At 36.1% G+C, this 27,627-nt stretch overlaps 1 protein-coding gene and 1 pseudogene across 1 annotated transcript; both read left to right on the forward strand.

Annotated features, from left to right (window-relative positions):
* The first annotated feature begins 3,619 nt into the window (after positions 1-3,619).
* LOC110792317 (uncharacterized) lies at positions 3,620-5,278 on the forward strand. Its single transcript, XM_021997129.2, has one exon. It carries the CDS (start codon positions 3,620-3,622, stop codon positions 5,276-5,278), a length of 1,659 nt encoding a protein of 552 aa, XP_021852821.2.
* A 2,297-nt stretch (positions 5,279-7,575) lies between these two features.
* On the forward strand, positions 7,576-27,561 carry LOC110792315 (uncharacterized; annotated as a pseudogene).
* Positions 27,562-27,627: the final 66 nt, after the last annotated feature.

The following is a 27,627-nucleotide window of genomic DNA, read 5'->3' on the forward strand; positions in this document are numbered from 1 at the left end:
AGTGAATGGAACTCGCATCGAATTTGATGCCTCTTATCTGGAAAAGCTGTTTGGTACACCCAATAAGGGTTTTGATATGTGGTTGAAAGGTCAAATTACAGTGACAATTGACAATGTAGATGAGAATGATATTGTTGGTTCCATCGGAAGAGAGTCCAAAGTTTCCACCTCCACAACACACAACTGCTTCTCTCCCCTTCAAAAATTATTATTCAATATTTTGTGGAGAGGTGTAGTTCCTCGAACTCAGAAAAGAAACATAGCCAGTCTGTTTGATGCATGCCTCATGTATTGCGTCGAAAGAAAAATTCCCATAAACTTTCCAGCAATCATGATCAAACATCTCTCCACCTGTATTCCCAAATACAAAATCCCATACTCTTCCCTTCTCACTGCAATCTTCAAAAGCTTCTATGTGGACCTTAGTCCCTACTATGTCATCCCTCTAAAATCGACCCAAATCCTACAACTTGAAATGCTCAATTTGTTAAACCTTAAGGTGGTTCAGGGCAAAGTCATTAGGGCTGGCAAGGAAGAGAAAAAGGATGAAGAAGATCAAGAGGACATCGAAGTTAAAGAAGAAGAGGAGGAGGAGCTCGATCACTTGGAGGTGACTTTGTCTCGAGTTCCTAAAGGGAAAAGAAAGAGTGTAGGATCCCAAGGAAAAAGGAAAATCATGAGGGTGGCTATGCAAGAAAACAAAAAGAGGGGCCCAATCTTTATGGAAATTAATGAGGAAGGGGAGGTCAAGGAGATTCCCATAGAAGAAGATGTTGTTCCCATCAAGCAGGAGGAACTGCCTGAAGCTGCTGTGCCAAGAACCAGGACACCTAAATCTTCCAAGAAATCCAAATCTCGTCGTGTTCCATCTACACAAGAACATGTTCAAGATCATGGGGGTGCCTGGAACAAAAAAGATGATCAGATATTGGAGCTCAAAGCAACAGTTGCTCGTCTGGTGGAACTGCAGGAAGGAACAGACCATAGGATCAGTACAATGCAAGCTCACATTGGTGCCTTGGTTGACAGTGTCAAAACCCTTCAAACCAATCTCCAACACTACTCAGATCAAGCCAATGCCACTCGTGCCATCATTCTCACCAAAATCAACAATCTAGAATCCTTCGAGGAGACAGTGGTCGAAGAAACAGCTGGTTCTGGTTCCCCTTCCCAAGCCTAATCAGCCTCTCCTATGTTTAAATTTCTTTTTCCATGGAACAATTTTTTCTTTTGGTCTGTATAATTTTTAAACTTGGGTATTTGTTCCATCTTATCTTGACTTGCTTGATTAGTATCTTTGTGTTTTCTGGTCTTGATCATTACTGCTTGCTCTCTAATTTATTGTGTGAGTTAGTATAATACTATGAGGCTAGCTTAACTTTCCAAACGTTGATCGTGGGGCACTGTGTTTGGAATGGCTATATTTCGTGCTATGCTTTTTGTTAATGTCAACAGGGGGAAGTCAAGGTGCAAACTTCCAAGGTAAAATCAATCCAATTCCTGATTCGACTTCTTGTGTACTCTCTGTAAGTTTTTTTTCTTCTTTAAATTTTTTTTGTTCAATTGAAGTCTGCATCAGTTCCTGTTTATGTTTACTCTCATTGTAAAAAGTTTACAAGTTTTGTCATCACCAAAAAGGGGGAATGTTGTTGTTCCTAGGTTTTGGTTGATGACACACACATATTGCAAACTTCCTGATTGTGGTTGCTAATGACTTTAGACAGGTAAGTGTCTGAGTTCCTAATAGGATAGGAACTTGAAACAGATGTTGAAGTTCCTGATATGCACTTGGAACAGCTACTGGAGTTCCTGACCTGGAAGCAGTACAACTAGAATTTCAAAGTCACAAAAGGATTGAGCAACACATATTACAAATCGAGTGTTCTTCATAGTCACAAGAACAAAATGCAGACTCATGGCTACGAGTTCCTCTGAGAACATAAGAGGAACTCATCAATGTTCTTGAGCTGGAATAAGTGAAGCTTCAAGGCTGAATGCCTCACCAAAGGGAAGACATATATGTCTAGGTAGTTTATCTCACTTAGATTATATGTAATATATTAATATTTTCAGTGGTATATAAGGAACTAGAGGAACTTGGATTACTCGTTTGTTTTTATCATAATATCAGGCAACACAGTTTCAATGAATTTGTATTTAAATAAAATTTATCTTTGCGTTTAATAAAAAATCAGATTTTTTTTCTAGATCTTGTTCATTTAAATAAAAACAATTTTACCTTCCTAAAACTTCTCTTAAATGTTTTGATAAAATAAACAAACGTTTTTTCAGTAAACAAAGAAGTTTGACTTGGTCTTGAACACGTCCAGCAGTTGAGGGAGTTGAGTGGGAAGTGGTCTTCCCTTGTTCCTCGAGTTTAGGGACGTGACAAACAAAGGGTCAGTTGATGGCAGTTGAGTTTTTTAAGGGAACAAACCCTAAGGACAAAACTCTATATAAGGCCAAGAAGTTTTCTGGAAAAAATACACAAACATTCCTAGAGCTTTGCATTTCCTAAAACGTTTTAAAGAGTTTTCTAAAAACGAGTTTGTGTCCTAGTTTAATCCAAGTTCCTAAAGGTCTTTATATATACACTTAAGCTTATTCATATTAGAAAGGATAGAGTTATCCTGTAAAGACTTAGAGTGTAAGTCTGAGAGGAAGAGAAAAAAAGTGAGTTGTAATTAGAGTAGGTTATTGTGAGAAACTCGAGTTTGAGAGGAACTCGAGTCAGAGAGTTATTGCAATCGAGTTATTACCATAATATAAAGGAATTCTTTTCTTGATTAGTGTCAAGAAGTTTTCTAAATCATTGCTTTTTACTCTCTTAATACTCAGTTCCTTTAATATTTCTAAGTTCCGCAAGAAACTCTCTTAAAGTTCGAAATACAATTCCCCCCCCCCCCCCCCCCCCCCCCTCTTGTGTGTGTTCCTACTGGAATATCACGGTTATTTGTTTGTAGATTGGTTTTTTGTTTTTGTTTTTATCAGATTAATGTTGTTTAAAACAGTTTGGAGGGATTAAGATTGTTTTTGAATGTTTTTTGCGTGAGTGTGTAGAATTGTTACATTTGGGTTTTTGAGGCCTCCCATAGCCTAATGACTTTCTTATTATTATATACTAGAATGTGCTCGTGCATAAGCACGTGATATGTAAAATGCTACAAATAAAAATAAAGATCATAGTCAATTTCTAATTGATAATAGTTATAATAAACCATTTTGAAACCATATATTAATAGATCATTGCACAAATATTATATGGTTTAGCAGATAAGAAAATAAGCAACTTAGAAATAGCAAGTAGTACATTACTGCACTTAAAATAAAGTCCAAAAATAAACGGAATGAGTGAAAATAAGCAACTTAGAAATAGCAAGTAGTACATTTGAATTTTGGAAGTTAGGTTGGTTTGAGTGAAATTGGAGGGAGTGAATGAGAAAGCTTGGTTGAGATTTTGGAGCATTGTGGTGAAAAATGACATTCTTATTATTATATAGGATAGGATATGTTAATAAAGTTTGTGTCTGATGGACTAATTTCCCTGAATCTTTTTTTTCATTATTATTTATTATGATCCCAAATATTTGTTTGGTTATGTGTGGACCTAAAAGATATAATGGTTATGTACTTATGTGTAGACCTAGAGATGAATCTTGATCCTGATTGGATGTACAAGAGACTTGATAGTGATAATTATCTTAGGGAAACGTTTGTTGAAGGGGTTAAAGAGTTTATAACGTATACTTGTGAGCGAGAATATTACAAACAATCTAAACTAATGAACTGTCCATGCATCAAATGCAAGTTAGTGCCATATAAGGATGTCGATACTATTAGGATTCATTTGTACATGCATGGATTTCGTCCGAATTATTATTGTTGGAGTTGTCATGGAGAAGAATACTTTGAGGGCACGAGAGAAGGTGATGAGTCAAGCTCTAGTGGATTGGATTCGAATCCTTATACAAACATGATAATGGATGCATTTGGCCCTCAATTTGAAGGTTTAAATGAAGAGGGCTTCCAGAATTTAGAAGAAGAGCCACATCCAGAAGCAAAAAAGTTTTTTGATATGCTACTAAATGCTCAGAAGCCTCTCTATGATGGGTGCAAAGAATCTTTATTGTCGGTAGCATCGAGGGTTACAAATTTGAAGTGCGAGTATAACATTCCTCATCGAGCCGTGGATGGTTTCACATCATTAATGAGAGACATATGTCCCGAAAAAAGTAACATGACAGACACTTTTCGTGCCACAAAAAAATTGCTCAAGGGTCTTGAACTTCCGCATCAAAAGATTGACGTATGCCCTAATGGGTGTTTGTTGTTCTGGAAGGACCAATCACATCCTCAAAACTGTCCTGTATGCAACGAAGATCGGTACAAGAAAAAGGCTAAAGGGAAGCGTGTCCCGAAGAAGCAGCTGATATACTTCCCTGTCACACCAAGGTTACAAAGGTTGTATGCTGTTAAGGCCACCGTCACAGAAATGAGATGGCATGTAGAGAATCCACGAGAAGAGGGTATTATGGCTCACCCTTGTGATGGAGAAGTATGGAAGCATTTCGATAACACCTATAAAGAGTTCGCCGCTGAACCTTGCAATGTTCGTCTTGGGTTATGTACGGATGGTTTTTCCCCGTTTGGCAATTCAGGGAAAAGTTACTCATGTTGGCCTGTTATTCTTACACCTTATAACTTGTCACCAGGTTTGTGTATGAAAAGGCCTTTTCTATTCTTGAGCTTGATTATCCCAGGCCCAAAGAGTCCTAAAGGAAAGCTTGACGTATACTTACAACCTCTAGTGGAGGAGTTGAAACAGTTATGGAATGTTGGAGCTATGACTTATTACGTGTCAAAGAAGCAAAATTTTAACATGAAGGCAGCTCTAGTGTGGACTGTGAGTGACTTTCTAGCTTACGGTATGCTATCCGGGTGCAGTACTGCTGGGAGGTTGGCATGTCCTTATTGCATGGAGAATACAAAGTCTTTCACTTTGAAACATGGTCATAAGCAAACATGGTTTGATTGCCATCGTCAATTTCTACCTGAAGATCATGTTTTTCGAAAAAACAAAAGTGGTTTCACCAAAAATAAGGCAGAATACTCCCCACCCCCACCAAGGTTCAGTGGTGATGAACTGTGGGAGCGTGTGTCACACTTGCCAAAAACAATTGATCATTGTGAGTTAGCTCGAGATAAAACACATAATTGGATGAAGCAAAGCATTTTTTTGGGAACTTCCTTATTGGCGAAAGCTTTTGGTTTGGCATAACTTAGATGTGATGCATGTCGAGAAAAACTTTTTTGATCAATTAATCCATACAGTTAAGAATGTTAAGGGAAAAACCAAGGATAATAAAGAAGCTAGGAAAGATTTGGCTCTACATTGCAAACGACGACGACTACATCTGCACGATGATAGTGGTGCTAGTAGTAGTAAAACGAAAGATAAGATGCCTGATGCTCCTTTTACACTTAGCAAGGAGAAAAGGGATCAAGAAATTGAAATTCCCTGATGGATATGCATCCAACCTAAGAAGATGTGTAGATCTAAATGAGGGAAAATTGTTTGGCATGAAAAGCCATGATTTCCACGTGTTCATGGAGAGGTTGCTTCCAGTTGCATTGAATGAATTGCTTCCCGTCAATGTGTGGAAGACAATTACTGAAATAAGCCGGTTCTTTAGGGATATAAGCTCATCACTGTTGAAAGTGGAGGATGTGGATATGTTGGAGAAAAATATTCCAGAGATCATTTGCAAACTAGAGAGAATTTTCCCACCCTCGTTCATCAATGTTATGGAACATTTGCCTGTTCACTTGCCGTATGAGACAAAAGTCGGAGGACCTGTCCAGTATAGGTGGATGTATCCTTTTGAAAGGTAAAATGACTTTCTCGATCACCTATTCTAAAAAACTCTATAATTATAATTTTCAAATTATTAATCATACGTTTTGGGTTTACAATTACTACAGGTTCCTCCATCACTTAAAAAGAAAAATTGGTAACAAAGCTCGAGTGGAAGGTTCTATTTGCAATGCATATCTTACGGAGGAGATATCTAACTTTTGCACCCATTATTTTTAGTCCAAACATTGACACAAAGGCTAGAGATATGTGTCGAAATGTATATGAAGGTGATGAAGGGCAAGTGGATGTAAATGTTCCTGAGTTGTTCTCTTGCAATACAGGACACACCACTAAAAAGGGAACTAAAAGCTTTTTGGTTGATGTTGACAATCGTGCGGCCCATGGCTATATCCTTTCAAATTGTGAGCTATTGCAAGATTATGAAAGGTAACCACCATTATAACTCACTTAAGAACTCACTTGAAAGAGCAATTCCTTCTTAATACCTTAAAAGTTAAAGTAATTATTCTTTCAAGCAGGTTGTTTGAAGAGGAAATGGTTAAACAAAATCCACGTGTTAGTGTTAATGATGTGTGGAGGAAGTTTGAGCATAAATTCTAAGGATGTTTTAAGCAATATGTAAGCAGAATCTTATAAATCATGGTATTTTTTTATTTTTTTATTTTTAGTTAACTCTACAAATTGAAACGTACTTAATATTTTGGTAGGTTTTGAGTTCCAATAACAAGAAAGGAATAATTAGGACTCTTGCTATTGGTCCATCAAGAGCTGTTAAGAAATATAAGCATTATTATGTCAACGGCTATAATTTTCATACTTATGAATACGAGAAGGATAAGTCTACTATGAATTATGGAGTTTGTGTGAAGAGTTTGGAGGAGATGAGAAATTATGGAATACTTGAGGAGGTGATTGAGTTCATGTATGTGGGGCCAACACATTGTTACAAAGCCATGTTGTTTAAGTGTTCCTGGTTTGACTCGGGAAATGGTACAAATGTGCATCCGCAATATAAGCTTGTCGAGGTTAACCATACAAAGAAGTATCCTAGATATGACCCTTTTGTGTTAGCCTATCAAGCAGAACAAGTATATTTTGCACCATACCCGAGCTTAAAATGGGTTCGAGATCAATGGTGGGCCGTGTTTCAAATGAAGGTTAGATCAATAGTTGATGCTCCTTTGGACCCATTAGCATTTCACGAGGAGCGAAATGAGAACCCACCGCAATTATCTAAGCTAAATGAGGATGATTTTGTCCATGCTCACACGAATGAAGATGAAATGGAAGGTGTGAGTGAAGAGGATGAAGACTTGGATGATAATATTGAAGAGGAAGAGGATGAAGACTTGGATGATAATATTGAAGAGGAAGAGGAGTTCAGTTCCGAAACGTCCATAGATGATGAAGAAGATGGATATGAAAGTGATTTAAGCACTACAAGTGGTGATGTGGATGATCATAGTGATAGTTGATTTGATTAAAACGTGATTTCTTATATGAGTTTTTGGTTAATTTGAAGCTTGGCTAATTATGATCTATTTCATTTACTTATGTAGTTTCGACAATTGAATGTTATTTATTTGTTATGTCCTTTAGCTATATATTTTTGGAAGTTTTTTGAAGTAGTTAGTTATATGCCACTAATTATAATAATTATATCAATATGTATTTAGTCATCTTTGGTTTTAGTAGATATGTCTGCAGGAAGAGGTCGTTTCAGGCTTAGAGGAACATCTAACCAGACAGCCGGTAAGCCTAATGATGAGCCTAATGACGAGACTCCAGAGCTACATATGGAAGAGCAAGAAAATCATGATATCCCAAATGACACTCTTCCTACACTCGATCCTGATGCATTATGGTTTTATCTGTTAGGTTATGATACATATGAATAAACATAAATCATGCGGAAAAACCATAAAGCCAGGAAACATATTATTAACACATAATCATTTAGCATAATTCAGATGCATACACTTTGTAGCGTGCCCTCCCTAGCTGCGCCCGGACCGAACAAGAACAAGTCTTTAGGACTCCAAGTGTCGTCCCTCCGTAGATAGTCCACGGCACGTCCGGATCCGCCTTAAGCTTGACCAACTAGAATCGCCCTTAAGGTAGTATGAAATTCGGCTATTATGGGGCAAGAGAGTGACTGATTTTTCTTGAAAATCTTACCTTTGAATACTTCAATTCTCGATGTAAATATGTGACCCTAGGCACCTATTTATAGAGTTATGGAAAAGGTCTTGTAATCCTACTAGGATACGAATTAATTAACTTAGAATCCTAGTAGAACTCTAAATCAATTAATTTATCCTTTTAGGTTTAGGATTTAATCATAGAACAAATTCAAATAGCCTTAGGATTTGTATTGCCCACAACCGTACACGAGCACGAGCACCACCCGCGCAAGCCTTACGGCCCACGCGAGTCTGCACTCGCACGCAGCCCAATGTCGCAACCCACTTGATTGCTCCGCGCGCGCCAAGGCCTTGATGGGCCTGGCCTTGCGCTGGGCCTGGCGAGGCTTGGCTTTGTGATGCGTGTGGCTTTGTTGGGCGATGGCCCGGCTTTGTGCTGGGCCTTCGTCTGGCAGGCCTCGTCTGATGCTAATTCGTACGATACGCTTCCGATTAAATTCTCGATTCCAGAATTCATTTCCGATACGAACAATATTTAATATTTCCGATTCCGAAATTAATTTCCGTTTCGAACAAATATTTAATATTTCCGTTTCCGGAATTATTTCCGATTTCGATAATATTTCCGATTCTGACAATATTTCCATTTCCGGGAATATTTCATATTCCAGCAATATTTCCATTTCCAATAATATTTTCCGATACGTACCGTGTTTCCGTTTCCGGCAACATCTACGACTTGGATAATATTTATATTTCCGATACGATCCATATTTCCGTTTCCGGCAATATCATCATTTCCGGAGTATTCATTTCTTGCTTATGATGATCTCAGCTCCCACTGAAACCAAGATCTGTCAATTTCGAATATCCATAGATGGAGTATTTAATGCCATTAAATACTTGATCCGTTTACGTACTATTTGTATGACCCTACGGGTTCTGTCAAGAGTAAGATGTGGATCAATATCATTAATTCCACTTGACCTGAAGGGGCCTCTAGCTAGGCATTCAGCTCACTTGATCTCACTGAATTATTAACTTGTTAATTAATACTGAACCGCATTTATTAGACTTACCATTAAATGCATACTTGGACCAAGGGCATTATTTCCTTCAGTCTCCCACTTGTCCTTAGGGACAAGTGTGCATTTCCTAATGCCTTTGTCGCTCGATGCTTGCTCTTGAACATAAGGTAAGAGTTGTCATTCTTATTACGTCCAGAGGTGTTTCTCGGTTTCAGAGTTCAACTGATCAAATAAACAGATAATCATAGCCTATGATTCATCCGAGCACGGCCATGCATTTTACAGTTTCTAGCTCTCCGAGTGGCCTTGTACAACTTTTAAGCATCTCATCCCGATTTATGGGAGGACAATCCCAATCTTGTGATCTTGAGATTAGACTTCGTTTGATAGGTGATTACCTGAGCGTTGCCTTTATAGCCTCCTTTTACGGTGCGACGGTTGGTCAACGTCAAAGTAACCAGTTCTCAAACAAGTAATCTCAAATCACTCAGGTATTGAGGATTTAGTGTCTAATAACTTTAATGAAATTTACTTATGACAGATTTTCATCTCTTACAGTAAAGTTTCATAGGTCTGTCCGATACTAGTCTTCCCAAAGTAAGTATCTATGCAAATGATTATGACATTGCGATGTCCACATATTTCAAGAAACAGAACTACTAGTCATCTTGCATTCTAGTCGTCTAATGTTTTCTATGCGTCCATCTTTATAGAAAACTCTGACCAGGGACCATTTTCAACTTTTGACATTCAAGTTCACTTGATAGACATTTCTTAGTCACAGGACTGGTCCTGACAGTCTATCTTGAATATATCGTCAAATTGAAGGGACTCATCATTTCATACTAAACCAAGATTAAATGGAATATGAAAATACATTTCATATATGATAAATGTTCAACCCCAATGTTTTACAACCATGGGCCTCAAACCCATCTTTAAAACAGTCCATGGAATTCAAAGCTATGCTTGATTTCCAGTGCTACAATGTGAGTGTTGCTTCTCACTTGTTTCATAGGTTTAGTTATCATGCTTTGCCAATCTTAATATCCTTTTCATCGAATGTTCTTCGAGATAGATGATAAGATCTTTTGAGTTTGTTTATTTTGTGATCTAGTCTTTCTTACTTCGATAGTGGTTCTACGGATTTTGCAATGAAGAACCATCAAGTCAGCAGACGTCTTTCTTGCTTCAAGAGTGGTTCTACGCATTTTGCAATGAAGAACCATCAAGCCAGCAGACATGTGATCTACCCAAGTTCTGTAAAGAACTTTAAACAACCCTGTTTCATTGCTTCTTAGGCAATAAGTACTTTTACTTCAACTGTTTAGGTTGCTAGTGATGCTTTGTTTGGATTTACTTATCCAAGCAGTTCACAGATATGCGGAAGACTTTCCAACTATATCTTAGAACATAGAAATTATTATTTTAATTTCCCACGCAACAACTCATGGTCTCCAATCCATGTTGCCATTTCAAAACACGATGCTTTTTAGCTTGTCCTTGTCAATGGATAACTCCAAAGGAATCTTGCATGATCCTTTGCCAGTGTTTATGCGTGTAGCATCAATATTTAGCATATCTTTATTTCCTTGAATCAAGAACTACTCTTATGTACCTTTTCAAGTACCATAAGTTTTTCTTGATCTCAATCTAGTTGATCTTCACTTAGATCAATAGAGATTGGTATATGTTCGTCATGCCTAAAGTCATACGATACGTTTTTGGCGATCCTCATATTATATCATACATGAAAAATTCTTTTGCAGAATAATTCCCAATTAAATTCTATTCTTGTAACTTTAGCTCATTCTAGTTTCAGTAGATACTGAATCCAGCTTAATTCTTTGACATATAATATAGGTTTAAGAATCTCACTTAGATCCTTTGATGTTTAACTTAGTAAATGCTTATACATAGTTCAAACATCCTTTACTTAGATTTATTCATATGGGTCGAATATGTCCAATGGAGTCTTTCGTGTTTGATTTAGTAAATGCCATTACTAAATCCAAAACAATATCATAAGGTCTTTGTAAATAGATCTTAATACCCAGTATGTACTAAGTTTCGCCTTGGTCCATCATTGATGAATAATTTCAAACCTAAGTTATTAGCATTTGAATGTTATTTCACAATAGAGAGATATGTGTGTGATACACATAGGACCAATTAAGTTTTTATGTACTCCCACTAAACTTCTTATATATCTATAAGAATCATGTACATTTTATGAAACTAAAATACTTATTAGCTTCACTAAAATACAGTTTTAATTCCCAATTTGCTTGCTTAAATCTGTACTTAGATTTCATAAGCTAGCATTCCTTTTCAAGCATTTATTTGGATCCACAAATCCTATGACATTCCATGTACATAGTTTTCTTCCAACATTTGATTGAGGAATACGTTTTGTCATCCAATTGCCATATGTACCAATATGCAATCATTGCTTGAATTATAGACTTAAGCATTACGATTTTGCATGAGGCTTCAACACAATCCACGCCGTGAATTTTCTTGTAACCTTTAGCAACTAATCTAGCTTTGTGTGTGAACACAATTCCATGTTTGATGGTTTTTATCCTTAAAACAAACTTGCAACCAATAGGTGTAAAACTATTCTTGCAAATCAACAAAATTTCAATTTTGTCATCAAAACATTTAGTATGTTTTATGGCCTCTAACCATTTAAAACATTTGAGTCTATATATGGCCTCTAACCATTTTAGGGAATCTGGGTTTCGTCATAGCTTTCTTACAGGTCACAAACTCATTAATCTACATGATAATAGTTTGACTGCAAGTTGTAGGTTTCTTTACTATCTAATAGAAGAATCGCATAGCTTCAGTAACCTGAACTCCATGTTTCTTCACTATCTAATAGAAGAATCTCATAGTTTCAGTGACTTGAATTCTATGCCTACTTGGGTATAGAACATCAAACAATAGAATATCAATATCCACTTGAAAGTCCTTTGAATATTCTTTTCTCCCTGAAGCACTTGTAAAGTCTTCTAAGAGATGTCTATTCTTTAAAGCCACTTCTAAAGTCCTTAAGAATAAGTGTTCGGATTTTCTGAAGAACTTCGAAAAGCCTCCGGAATGTCCGTTTATGTTTGTTGTTCGCCTCGAAGACTTTCGAGGTCTATATTCTCCCACTTGTCATTTTGGAAACGAATCTTCAAAAGGACATTATTTCGAGCAAACAAACATTATGTTCTCAAAAATCCGTGGTAGAAACAATACCCTTGTGTCTCATTTGAATAAATCACAATGAAACATATATCTACTTGGGCCTTATATAGTTTGTCTAATGACAAACACTAAGCTCCCACTAAGTTCAGGAACTTTTTAGATATATTATGAAAAGATATTATGAAATTACTTTTCAATAGCTTTGACGAATTTTGTTTAGTTTGGTGGTAGTTGAGAATTTTGTTTTAGAAATTATAAGAAAATTATTTATGATCCATCATTAATCGAATCAAGTACTAATCGACTTCGATCATTCCAACTTAGATATGCCATATATTATGGAGCTAGATTGTGAATTTTACTACACACAATCAGTGATGATCATTTTTGGTCTCAAGTAATCATCAACATGATCTATCCTAGATCTTTATGATTTCTTGCTATGTGGATTTTATACTTCTGAATCTTTGAACTAGCCAAACAGATTCAAACTTATATCACTTTGAGTAAATAAACCTATATTCACTCAAATCTATGTGAAATAATAAAGTCAAAAAATCTTTCTTTAGCTTTGAACTCTATTGTCTCGGTGTTCTAACAATAGTTCATATCTTTTGTTACTTTCAACAAGTAAGACTTGCTTGTCTTAAATTGATCTAGAAATCAACCAACTTTCAGAAGTCCATTAAAATAAAGCTTTTGAATGTTAACTTGTTGATATGGTCTAAGTAACAATGCCAAAGATTTGTGGAACTCAAATCAGGAGATTGATTTGAACCTAGTTAAGTTCTTTAAAGAGTTGTTTGTTTTAATCAAGCATATTGACTCAATCCGTAATTGACCATTTCATTCAAATTAACAAACAAACATTGTTTTTGTTTTTCTTGAATGCGAGTCTTTCTGTGTTTGAAGCAGAAATTTAGGTATGCTGATTATGGAACAAAATAGCCATTAAGTTCCAGCCTTGAAAGGACTTAAAACAAACTAGATGACCCTACAACTAATGTAGCATTGACATGCTTCATTTCCCACTTGTAGGCCATTAGTGTAGCCTAGCTTCCATTATTTAAGTTATTACCGAAGTAAGAACCTCAAGCGGTATATGATACCAAGGAAGTTTGATTGCTAGGACACTTCTCTTTAAACATAAACTTATAGGTAGAAACGGAATCGTAAATTCCTTTCATTTGTTCCTTGTTTCCTATTTCTTGTACCCTTTCTTATAGTCTTAAGAATTGAATTCTCTAGTGTTGACTTTTATACTTTGTTAGACATGTCCAATGTCACTCCAACAAGGTTCTTACCATTTTATGTTGAATATTAAGTTTCAACTAGATGATCTTACCAGAAGCTTCTAAAGTTCTCTAAGTATCGATCTATTCGAATGTCTAGGGACTAGACTCATTCGAGAATTAAATGGACAAAGATATTAGGTTGTTAACCATTGGTAAAGCTGAGCGTTTAAACTCAATGCTTTACGATCTCAAAACTACATTGTATTTTTGAATCCACAAGCACCAATCGGTTCGCCATTCGATTTTGATATTCGAAAACAACCATAAAAGTCGCTAAAAGAAACGCACATTTTAAATTGCTCATTTTCTCTCATTTCCGTGAATCGATCTTGGATTCATTACCAATCGAGGAAATTTACTGTTACCTTTCTAAAAGGATTTATTGCAGTGCAAGCTATTTAATTATAAACAATAATTAAAACATACATTGAAGCATGCGAAGTCTAAACATTTATCATGAATAATAACTTGAATATTAAAGCAATCATGCAATTCAAACAAGTCATTAGCATTTTATTCAAGTTATGTGTTCCGACAGGTGTGAATAAAATGATTCCAAGATCCTAAAACCCATTAAATAATTAAGCACATTATGTATATAGACTCAATTCTAAAGTCTTTTAGGTAAGCAAAAGCCTTTTGCTAATAGTCTAGAAACTACTCTTGGTTGATAGGTACATCTAAGAGCTTATTAGGTACACCTATCAATTTTTCCACGACATAAAAGGACTCCTTAGGTATATCGTTGAGTTTCACCAAAACTAACATGTACTCACAATTATTTGTGTACCTTACCCCTTTAGGATCAATAAGTAACACCTCGCTGAGCGTAAAACTATTACTAGATTGATGTAAAGGTTATCAAAGTAAGTGTTATTTTGGCATGGCATCTTTTAACTCAATTTTTAAAGTTTGGAACTTAAGGCTCTTACTATGTTGGTTAGATTTTAAGTGAACTAAAATCCTTAATCATGCAACATAATTAAGCCATAATCTCATACATAATTAAGACATATTTAAGAGCAATAAATAACTTAAAACATGCATAAGATAAATGTGATCTAGTATGGCCCGACTTCATCTTGAATCTTCAACTTCAAAGTCCGTCTTGAAAATGGTTGGAAACTTCGTCTTGAATTTCACCGTGGGAGGCGCCATTTTCTTCAAATAGGATAAGCTATAATTGAACTAATTACAACTATTTGATGGTACGCATACCATATTTGAATTGAAAAACAAATTTGGTGCTTTAGACCAATTACATTCAAATTAATGGTACGCATACCATATTTTCTATCCTATTTGGGCATTACTAGTCACTTCATAACCTGCAAAACAGTACATATACAATATATACCATTCACCCATTCATTATCATGAATGGCCCACATAGTTGGTTAGTAAAAACACATTGTATGCATCACATAAATATTTGCAGCAATTAATCAAGGGCACCAATAATCTACCAATTATTCAGTCCTTATTAATTCTAATCAAGTTGTTTAACCTTAAAGGATTTTTAGACCTAATCAAGAGTTTATGACTAAAATTGCTCCCACTTAAACCAATAACTTTATATGTTTTACTAATTTTAAACATAAAAAAGTATTTCTAGTCTAACCCGAAACATACAAATTTAATTAAAATTTAAAGCTCATATAAAATTATAATTGAATCCATTGATTTAATTTATTTTTCAGTTGAATTAAATGAATTTAAATTAATTCAAGGTTTAATTTTAGTAAAATAATTAGTATAAATTAAAATTTATAATAATTATAATATTCAAAATTAAAATCCGAGAAAACAATTTAAATAATTAATTTTAAATTTAATTAAAATTATTTCCGAACTGAAAACTTAAAATTAAAACGAAACGCATCAATACTTTGCAAGAAGAGGCACTTGGGCTTGCGCCCAAGCCCCATCGAGCTACGAGGCCCATGCCCCGTGCCTATTGGTCGTCGAACATAGCCCGCACAGCCATACGCACCCAGGCCCATGCCACGCACACACGCAGCCTTGCGGGCTACGCTGCGCGCAGCATTGTTGCGTCGTGGTTGCTGCTCCTTGGCGAGCTTGGTGCGTCGTGGCGCAGCGTGCTGCTGCCCACACGCATCGTGCTCTTGTTGTGTCCCATGCCCTTGCCCATCGCCCTGCACGCACGCCTAGGCGCAGGGCCTTGCGTGTCGCATAGCTCGTTGCTCGCTGCATTCGTACCGCACGGGCGACGAGCTCCCTTCCTCGTCGTCGCGTGCCCGCACTATACAACACCCCTTAAGGGTAACACGTAGCTTCCATTGCTTTGTGCGTGCAACATTTATGGGCATTTTCTTAAAAATTTTAAATTTTAAATTTAAAATTAATGACAAATTAATAAATCATATTAATTTCATAATTTTAGGGCGAAAAATCGAAAATTTATTAATCAATTAATTTCCGATTAACATGGATTCAAATATAGGTCATAAAATTTAAAATTTAACATAAATTAACAATTTTTATGGTGGTTTTTAATCATGGGTACCTAATTAAATTATTAATTAATTATGAAAAACAAATCAATTCTAAATTATTCGAATTTCAACAAATTAATAATAATTACAAATTAGGTTGTATAATTAACAAGTCTAGGCATTCAAAGTTGTTAAACATATACTGTAGGTCAATTAAAAAACTCAAGATTTATCAACAAGAATCGCAAATATTCAATTTAACATCTTAAATTTACAAACTTTTGCGTTCGAAAAACTAAAACCTCCGAAAAGTCATAGTTAGGCTTCGAATTTGGGAATTCTGGGTTTGGCCGAAAAATATTAATGTTGTCAAAATTTTAGAATGGTTTTTACATGCGAAATTGACACAAAAATCACTCGATTTGGTTGAGTAACGAATATTTTTCCGAAAAACTGCGTACATATAATTAAATAAACGCAATTTGCAATTAATTACGAAAACTAATCACCCCTTTAATTCCTTCCAAATTTGTAAAATTTAACCATGTTCATGCAATTTAGATTATGAAAATAATAAGAGGCTCGTGATACCACTGTTAGGTTATGATACATATGAATAAACATAAATCATGCGGAAAAACCATAAAGCCAGGAAACATATTATTAACACATAATCATTTAGCATAATTCAGATGCATACACTTTATAGCGTGCCCTCCGTAGCTGCGCCCGAACCGAACAAGAACAAGTCTTTAGGATTCCAAGTGTCGTCCCTCCGTAGATAGTCCACAGCACGTCCGGATCCACCTTAAGCTTGACCAACTAGAATCGCCCTTAAGGGAGTATGAAATTCGGCTATTATGGGGCAAGAGAGTGACTGATTTTTCTTGAAAATCTTACCTTTGCATACTTCAAATCTCGATGTAAATATGTGACCCTAGGCACCTATTTATAGAGTTATGGAAAAGGTCTTGTAATCCTACTAGGATACGAATTAATTAACTTAGAATCCTAGTAGAACTCTAAATCAATTAATTTATCCTTTTAGGTTTAGGATTTAATCATAGAACAAATTCTAATAGCCTTAGGATTTGTATTGCACACAACCGTACACGAGCACGAGCACGAGCACCACCCGCGCAAGCCTTACGGCCACGCGAGTCTGCACTCGCTCGCAGCCTAATGTCGCAGCCCACTTGATTGCTCCGCGCGCGCCAAGACCTTGATGGGCCTGGCCTTGCGCTGGGCCTGGCAAGGCTTGGTTGTGTGTGATGCGTGTGGCTTTGTTGGGCGATGGCCCGGCTTCGTGCTGGGCCTTCGTCTGGCAGGCTTCGTCCGATGCTAATTCGTACGATACGCTTCCGATTAAATTCTCGATTCCGGAATTCATTTCCGATACGAACAATATTTAATATTTTCAATTCCGGAATTAATTTCCGTTTCGAACAAATATTTAATATTTCCGTTTCCGGAATTATTTCCGGTTTCGATAATATTTCCGATTCGGACAATATTTCCGTTTCCGGCAATATTTCCGATTCCGGCAATATTTCCATTTCCAATAATATTTTCCGATACGTACCATGTTTCCGTTTCCGGCAACATCTACGACTTGGATAATATTTATATTTCCGATACGATCCATATTTCCGTTTCCGGCAATATCATCATTTTCTGAGTATTCATTTCTTGCTTATGACGATCTCAGCTCCCACTGAAACCAAGATCCGTCGATTCCGAATATCCATAGATGGAGTATTTAATGCCATTAAATACTTGATCCGTTTATGTACTATTTGTGTGACCCTACGGGTTCAGTCAAGAGTAAGATGTGGATTAATATCATTAATTCCACTTGAACTGAAGCGGCCTCTAGCTAGGCATTCAGCTCACTTGATCTCACTGAATTATTAACTTGTTAATTAATACTGAACCGCATTTATTAGACTTAACATTAAATGCATACCTGGACCAAGGGCATTATTTCCTTCATTATCAACTTGCATTGCTTTTACCATTTATCTAAAATTCTTTAAATTTATGATTTCTCTAACTTATAATTATCATTTGCAAATAGGTTTGATCATTACTCTGTTTCAAGTACCATCACAAAAGTCATACAAAGCTTTTATGATGAACCATACACATGATGGACCAACGTAAAAAAAACATGCTAAAGACTACTGGTGGTTTTCATTTCAGGTACTCCCCTCCCCTCCCTTCCCTTCCCCTCCCCTCCTCCTACACGAGCAACACTGTCAGCACCTTCATGTCTGTATCGGCAGCACAACAAGCATCAGTCAGCATCTGCATTAGTCTATTTATCAGTTTATGTACTAATGTAGTCTATTTATCAGCATCTGCATTAGTCTATTTATCAGTCAGCATCTAGTTTAATTTAGTTTAGCTTCTTCATTAGTCCTAACTTAAGCTTTAATCTAGTCCTGCTATCATAGTGATAGCAGGCCATTCTTAGTTCCACTAAACTATAGTAATTCAACAAATAAGGGCTTTCTTTGGGTATCTTGTTATGTGATTGGTCTGATGGCCAGGTAGTGATTCCTGCTCTCCAAACACATGTCCAACGTAGTGGGATTACTCAACTAGCTATAGATGATACTCTTGTTTTAGCTAGCAGATTCGAAATTTTTCCTTCATGTTTGGTTTCAGGGAAATTACTGTTTTTGTTCATGATCTTGCTTGTTCAGCTGTATCGAGTTTCTGTGATGAAGAGCGGCTTAGCAGAGATCCTGGTTGGATATCAGGATCTCTGATTCCATTGTATAGAATCTTCAAATGAAGTATTTGAGAAGTACCATATTCCATATCCCCCCTCTTGTAATTCTGTTGTGTTTAATTTAGGTTTTGAATGTGTTCACTACACTATTGAATCGTGACTCTGTAACGAGTGTATTGTAGTTGTAGATATTGGTAAAATCGTACAAAATAAGATGACATTCATGTTGTCATAATATTGATGTCATAATATTGCTGTCATAATATTGCATTCAGAGCTGTCATAATATTGCTGTCATAAAAGATCATAGAAGTCTTTCATTCAGGCTAAGAAAATTTCTAGCATTCTAGTTCATAAGGATACTAGATGATTATTGTTGTTCACTGCTAATTATCAGTACATGCTTAGTGTCAATTTTCAAAAAAAAAAGGAAGGAAAAAAACATAATGTTCTGTTTAGAAAATAATATTGGCAGGCATATGAACAAGTAAATTGTGAAAAAAACAATATACAAACAGATATACTCACCGAAATTTCAAGATCCTTAACGTGAGGACAACTCTGAATGATCAAGATCAGCATCTGCATTAATCTTTAGTCAATTTTATTATTTTTTATTCTGAGCTAGTTGTTCATTAGCCTCAATCTTAAAAATTGCTCCATGTAAGTGGTCACATTACTGGTATTTTTGGCTTAACAACATTACATTTCTGGTAGACTCTCCACTGTGCTGTCTAACTTCTGTTTGCAAAGTGTGATCGATTTTCTGATGGCTTCTCATGGGTAGGCAAGAAGATAAATGAACTTGGCTTCTTTTTTCAGTTTCTTGTTTGAATTGTGACATGTTGTAAATCGGTTGAGAATGAGATTTATATGTCAGAGTAGCAAAATTGAACAAATAAGTCCAGTTCAGGAATCTCTACAAGATACGAGTCTCGCTCAGATTTATATGGTTTAGATAAGTTCTTTAGCTCTTCTACTCTATAATGCAGCATTAGTCTATTTGCGTGTGTTTTAGCACTTCTTCTTCTTTACTAGACTCACTCATAATCTCTCTTGCAATTACAGGATTATATCTTAAACTACTTTTGTACATTGAAATCTGTATAAATATATATCTTATTTGCAGCAAAGTTACACGTGGGATAAGAAACACGCATCATCAGTTGAAGTTAATTTTAGGAAGAAAGCTGCAATATCTCTTAAAGGCATGGCCTCTAGGGCCGGCAAGGAAAAAAATAACACAATTATACCTTGGTTGTCTGCAGAAGTTAGGAGTGAGCTTAAAATTCTTCGAGAATCAGATGATTTTAAGAAGAAATCACAACAATTTATTCTAAATAGGTTGGAGGGAGAAAAGAAAGGTATAAAACATAGTCAGGGATCAGTCTCAGCAACTGAGATAGCTAAACGAGAGGTATATATGTCATTATTGTAAGTTCCCAATTTTTTTTAATTTTATTTTCTAGTATCTAATTAAATTTTATGCACATGTAAATATAATGTATAGATGAAAAAGAATGGAAAGATCCTTTCTGCTCCTGATATGTACTTGAAAAATCATACAAAAAATTACAATACTATGACAAGTGAGGCGGCACAAAATATATGGGTATGTGTTTCTTTCATACTTTTTTAATTCATAGTATTGAAAGTTTGTTGTTTGGTATTGGTTCAAGTATGAAGATCAATGCCTCTTTTGAATACTCTACAAAAATGTATAACCAGCCATTCTCTTGTAGCGTTAATAACCTAGTCAATACATTTACTTAGCACTGTGCACCTGGTCGATGTGAAAATAAAATATATATTACTTGTATACAATAAGTTTCTATACTTGTGTGGTTAAATGTTATTAGCAGACTTCTTATAAGAACTTTTCATCTTTAGTTCTAGCGGACTTCTTATTTTGTTTTCGTTGTTTGAATGATATAAATGTATGAATTTACATATAACTCTTGCGCTTATCTTCTAATAATGTCACTTGTACAACATTCTTGTGGCAGAATAATTTTCAATCCAAGAAAGCTGCAGCATAAGCAAGTGGCTCGACTAAGGGGGATGATGAAATATTTTATGAAGCGGTTGGTGGATATTCAAAGAAAGGAACTTTTTTTGGATTAGGAAATAGCGCTGGAAACTATTTCACAAGGCCAAGAAAATTAATTACCAATGATATATCAACACCTTCATCGAGCATTGTCTCTCAACTCCAAGGTCAAGTAGAATCTACAACTAGTGAGCTCACTGAAACAAACAAAAAACTCTCAGATGCTTTAAACAAGATAGAAGTGCTTGAAAAAGATGAGAAGAGGAACAAGGAAATGATCTTGGAGCTTCAAAAGAAATTCTCTGAATTTTCACAATCTCAAGCTTAGATTATTTCATTTCTGAATAGACTATATTTAGCACCTTCATGTGTTAAGAACTATGTTTTGGTTTTCGTCCTATGCGGTATTTATTTATGTTTTGGATATTGTTACTTTTAGTTGTGAACATGTTGAGAAACTTTGAGTTATTGAATTATTAATTGCGTGTTGAAGAAGCAGGCAGCCTTGTTTGTTTTGTTTGAGCTGTTGTCCAGCTATTCTGTTGCATTTTGTAGGTTGAAGTTGGTCTGGTGGTAGTGCTCCTGTTTTGCAGTTGTTGTTATGATGTTCTGCAGGTTTCTGTTTTGCAGTTGGTGTTAATATGTTCTACAGGTTCTGACATCCTATCCTTGTTTGTATCAGTGTGTATCACCATTGGTTGGTTTTGTGTTGACTCATTAGGTTTTTTGATGGTGTTTTACATATATTCTTTTGGGCTTGTAACAGGGGGAAGAAAAAGATGTGAAATTCAATCACGTCATCTGCGATTTACATGGATGATACAGAGGTAAGATATGGAACATATCTTTGATTAAATATCTCAATATTTTCTTTTATTTGTTACAACGGAAGGAGTTTTTTCTTGATTAATTATCATCATGTTACAAAGAAACAATGGAAATAGCCAAGGTCCAATTCTTGAGTGATATATATTGATGAGCTTTGTACTTAAAAATTTAGCATCTGATTTTATTTAAATTTACCTATTTTATCAGTTAATTAGTTAGTGAATTCGTGAGTTAGAAATATAGGATTTTGTTTTGATCTGGATTTTTCAAGTAATGGCCATTGCAATTATGCTGCCATTACCATTCTGTGGAATAATTTTGATGAGCTCGGTTGTTTTCCCATTCAGTTAGCTACATGTAGTGTTATATATCCCGAGCTGGCTAAGTTCTATTCCTCCAAAAAAGTGGAAGTCACAACATGTTGGTTTGGTTCAATTTGTCTTGGCATTGTTGCATTATCCTTTTCAAATCTTGGAGTATAGTTCCTAGCCACAGTAGCCAAGAATTAATTTCCATCTTTATTTGCTGCGATTTTTCTATTGGGCTCTGCTGGAAGTTGTAATTAACAGGTATCTAGCTGCAGCAATGTTTTGAAATATCTTCCCCTAAAGACCTTGTAGGATATCTTATAACAGTTAGGCTTTTGTGCTTACATTGTTGTTCCTTTTTCCTGGTGTTAGTTTCAGAACCCAATCTCTAGCCAAGATTGATCCCTTTTACGAGAATTTTCTTTAATAGTACTTTTCTACTACAATGAACACAGGAAGGATACTAACAGAATAGTACTGTAATGCTGATGAAACATTTGCCAAAGTGGTTGATGAAACATTTTCCAAAGTGGTAAATTTTAACTGTGGGGGTATGCTTTTACTTATTACATTAAACAAGACAATAGATAAAGCGTAGTTTGAATATTTGTTGTGGTATAAGTTGAAATTTTAATGTCCTCCTGTTTAGGCTCTTTGTAGTAGCCTATGTTTAACATTTTAGAATTTTGATATGAATTCATTACCGACACTTGGTAGCAAATATGGTAGTTTCCCCTACTTGAGACTTGAGATATACATGTAATTCATTTGGGGCTGTAAAGCCATATCATGTGGTATAAGTCATTTTATTGTTGTAAAGTCATAAAATATTATATCAGTCATTTTATTGCTGTAAAGCCATATTATACAATCCTTGGCAAACTATCTTGTAAAGCCATTCATTTTGTTGCTTTCAACTCCCTGCAGCTTTGGCTTTAGCTGCTGATCCTGTTGCCTCTCTAATTGACACCGTTTTTATTGGCCACATTGGTATGCCTCACCTTTCTTTTCCTTGTATTCTCTTTCTCTTTAACTATTTACTGCAACATTAATTGCTAATGCATCAAACTTTAAACTATAGGAAACCTTTCGATCAATCATACAAATGTTTGGCTCGTTTATTGTGTGTGTAGGCGCGGTGGAGCTTGCAGCAGTTGGTGTTTCCATAGCTATATTCAACCAAGCATCAAAAATTACTATATACCCACTTGTTAGCATTACAACTTCTTTTGTTTCCGAGGAGGAGACAGTGAGTAAAATGAACGCAGAATTCAAAGATGCTGAAAATCAACATCAGGAGGAATCTGCTGAAACTGGTAACTCTAAAGAGATGATGTCTCAAGATGATGTACTTGGGAAACTAGAGGAGTGTTCTATCACAAATATTAACAAAGATGACTCTCTTCCCAGAGAAGGTCCTTGCTACATCAGATATTTAACATTTTATCTTCTACAAACTTTTTTTTTAACATAATCTTTCCATGATTCTGACATTTTTCAGATTACATGGAAGTCACACAAAAGACAAATAAAGTCTCAATCAGTAGTACTGAGAAGGTTAAAGTAGGAGGAGGCAAGCGGCATATCCCGTCAGCTTCTACTGCACTTGTTCTTGGATTGTTCCTTGGTGTATGTCAAAACCATATTCCTTTTCTTTGGAGCTAAAATGCTTTTAGGAATCATGGTTATAAAACATGTAAGTTTCTTTGATCATCATCTTTTTCAGTATGTTTCTCACCCACATATAAACAGTTGCAGGACTCCCCGATGCTACAACCAGCTCTTAAGTACTTAACACTAAGATCCTTAGGTGCTCCAGCTGTGCTTCTTTCTTTAGCAATGCAAGGTGTTTTTCGAGGATTTAAAGATACGACAACTCCCCTTTATGCTACAGGTAAAAAGTCTTATGGTTATAAACATCAATTGCTACTCTTGACAGTAGAAATATTATGTAATTAATGAAGTAGATTTGAATAAGTACTCTGGCTCTCTTCTATTTACCATTCCGATTTTTGTTTTACATTTGCAGCAGATGGTGAAAATATTGTACTGGATGCAGTTCTTATCTTTGCTTGTCATTTGGGTGTGAGTGGTGCATCCATTGCTCATGTGCTCTCACAGTAAGCACGCTGCAATTGAAAGCCCATCGGTTATCATACTTAGTCTTGTAACTTTTTTTTGTTAGTCCCAGACATTGTTTCGGTGTTATAGGTACTTAATGTCATTTATACTCTTATGGAGGTGGACGAGGGAAGTTTATTTGTTGCCCCCTAGTCTAAAAGCTCTGCAGTTAGGTCGATTTCTCAAAAATGGTGAGGAATAACTGAATTCAATATTTCGTATTCTGTCTCATAACTACTCAACTTCATACATCGTGTTTAGTGGTTACCTAATGTAGGTAGCACAAAAGTAGTGAATTGTTTACTGACAACTTTGGCCACAGGTTTATATTTGTTCACAAGGGTCATAGCTGTCACATTCTGCGTCACCTTGGCCACATCCCTGGCTGCAAGGCTAGGTGCAACTTCTATGGTTGCATTTCAGATTTGCGTACAAGTATGGTTAGCTTCATCACTTATGGCTGATGGTATAGCAGTAGCTGGTCAGGTAAAGGAACAACTTTAACTCTTTCAACTGTTTGCTTTTTTACTCTGCAATTTTATAAAGCAACACAAAAATGTTCTCTGCTATAACAAATCGACTCGAATGCCCAAGGGGGTAAAGTTTTAGAGGGTCTTCTAGGGTTTCAAAATTTCCCGGTCAAGTGTGGGTGCTAATTATTCTTCATTGTATTGGTGTTCAATTTTAGGCAATTTTGGCTAGTGCATTTGCGGAGAAGGATTACGAGAAGGCAACTGCTGCTGCTTCCAGGGTATTACAGGTGCGAATTATATTTTTATACGGATCATCCTATTTTACTTTAACATTTGTTTATATCAAGGAAATCTGAAACCACTCTTGCACTTTGCAGCTGAAAAAAGAAGGCAACTGCTGGCGGAAGAAACAACATCCAAGAGTGGCTAATTTACTTTCATCCAAGAGTGCACAAGTACATTAGTTGCCCTGTTAAGGAGAGTGTGAAGCTCTATGCTAACAGCTTTTAATTTACTCAGTTAGCCAGGAGCCGAGATGCAACTCCATAGAGACTGTAAGCCAAATTAAAGCTGCAGGGAAGTAGGGAATTCATAGTAGCTGTTGAAGACCTTATATGTTTTCATAGCAGTTGAAGACCTTAGTTGAAGACCTTATTTGTTCTGTTTGAGCTCAGGCATTTTTTTTTCCCATAGTTGACTATGGTTAACTTTGCTAAGAGTTGTATTACCTTTATAGCTTTCAAAGTGTTGTTCGCTTGGTGTTTGTTTGTTTTCTCTTGTACAAACGCCATTTTCTTTGAGTTTAATACAATGATTTTTTTACAACAAAAAATAGAACTCATTGGGTTATATAGAGTAATATATATTGCAAATGTTATTATCTTAAAAATTCTTCGTCACCAATAAATTAAGAAAGTGGCTAATTTGCAACCGACTTTTTTAGTTGCCACATAGGAACTAATACATTTAGTACCAATTTAGCGACTCACTTAGTCACTAAACTACGACGGAATTAGCCAGTACCAATTAGTACCAATTTAGCGACTACTTAAATGTTTGTTGTTAATTTGTCACTATATGATACAATAACTAAATTGTCACGATACCGTTGGTTGTTAATTTGTGACCACATAATACGGTCACTTAATTTCCGCGAAATTGGTGGTCGTTAATTTGTGACTGCGTAATACGGTCACTACATTGTCGCGAAATAACCATCGCAAATTAGGCACTAATGAAGTGTCGGTCGCTACACAGTAACTAGAAAATCCGGTCACAAAATAGCGATGATTAGTTGATTACTAATCAGTCATCAAATAAACACAGATTTAGTGGTTACCATATGGTGACTGGTAATATTTTCGGTCGCGAAACTGAGACACACTAGTAGAAAAAACCCCTGTTGCAACCCCCTTGTTGCAGCGTACATGTAATAATACGCTTCAACAACCAGTAGGTCAACGCGGGTCAAACTTTATAAAGGGTTGTTGCAGCGTACAAATTAATTGCCCGCAGCAAGAGAGTTTTTTGCAGCGTACAAAGTAAAAGCCCCCTGCAATAGCCCATTTATTTTGCAGCGTACAGATAAAAGCCCCCTGCAATAAAAAAAATTCGCTGCAAAGCTAATTAAGGAAAACATTTCATCTCAAACCTAAGGACCAAATTCGAGAACCATATCCACGCTCAGTACTCCCTCTTCTTCCCTCAGCTTTCCCTGCGTGAAGCCATTTCTAACACTGCGTACTCTCTCACCTCCTCATTCTTCTTCTTCTTCATCTGCTCTCTTTGTCTCTCCTAAATCCCTTCTTTCTCCGCCATATTCCCCCAATTCTGAGGTCCTTTTCGTGAATTCTTCCCCGTTTTCTCGCCGCGGTTTCTTCCCCAGGTAACTCCCATTTCGACGCTTTTTTCTGAATCCCCCCTTTTTTGTTCTAAGTTTTCTCTAATTCGTGGTTTTTTTTGGTTTTTTGCAAGTAATTGTTGAAATTGGGTGACAATTCGTCTTGGTTTTTGTGAAAATTTGCTCGACTCCTTCTCTCCAAGCATCTGGCCTTCGACCTCAGCCTTCGAACTCAGCCGTCGAACTCAGCAGCCGTCGAACTCAGGCGTTGCTCGGCCCTGCGTCGCTGTCTTCGCCGATGGGTCTGTGTTCTCGCCTCATCTCCCCCATCGCGTTCTGTTCTCGCCGTCTCTGTCCCAAGTATTTCGATCCCTTACTCTCTCCTGCGCGAATCTGTTTGAGGAGGTATAGTTTTCTAACTTTTTGTATTTGTTTTTCCCTAATTTCGTATTTTTAGGGTTTTCTTTCAGTCAATTCTTGATTTTTCCCCTAATTTCGTATTTTTAGGGTTTGATTATATAAATTATTCTTATTTTTTGTGTTAATTGATACATTTTTTCCGATTTTGATTGTTAGGGTTTGATTTTTTTCCGATTTTGATTGTTAATTTAACTTGGGGACATTTATATGACGGTTTATTAATATAATGGGGAATGCCTTCATTATTGCATTTTAGACTTCAGTATTCATATTTTGGTAAATGTATCAGTTTACTTGACTCAAGCTTGGTATGAAATGTGTGTGGATTATGATTGTATTGGACCATTGGTGTTTAATGTTTATGCTTCATGGTAATACATTGGGTTATAATGGTTTATGTTATTCAAGATTATATTCATTGACTGAAATAGGTGTTGTTGTTTAGCCTTGTTTTTCATTAAGAGATAAGCATGCTATGATTCGCTTTTCTGTTGTTGCTGCAAATTTCCCTACCTTTTTTCTTTAATAATCGACATGTGTTGGTTATGAAGCCTATTACAGATCTTAATTACTGTTTTATTTATTTATTTTTGTGCAATTTTGGCTAATTCTTTCAATTGGGTTGCTCTGGATTGATCTGCAGCAACACCTTGACTTCAATGTTGATCTGGATTGATCTGCAGCAACACCTGAACTTCAATGTTGTTTATGGTAGAGTGAGCAGGCGCAAGGTCCCAATCTCAAAGTTGTGGCAGCTAAGCTGGCTACTGATCTGCACGTACTGATCTGCACATCAGTTACTTGCATTTTCCATAATGAGATACAACTAGGATAGCCAACAATTTGGGCTG

This window comes from Spinacia oleracea, chromosome 6 (genome assembly GCF_020520425.1).
Source record: "Spinacia oleracea cultivar Varoflay chromosome 6, BTI_SOV_V1, whole genome shotgun sequence".
In the NCBI taxonomy this organism is placed as follows: Eukaryota; Viridiplantae; Streptophyta; class Magnoliopsida; order Caryophyllales; family Amaranthaceae; genus Spinacia; species Spinacia oleracea.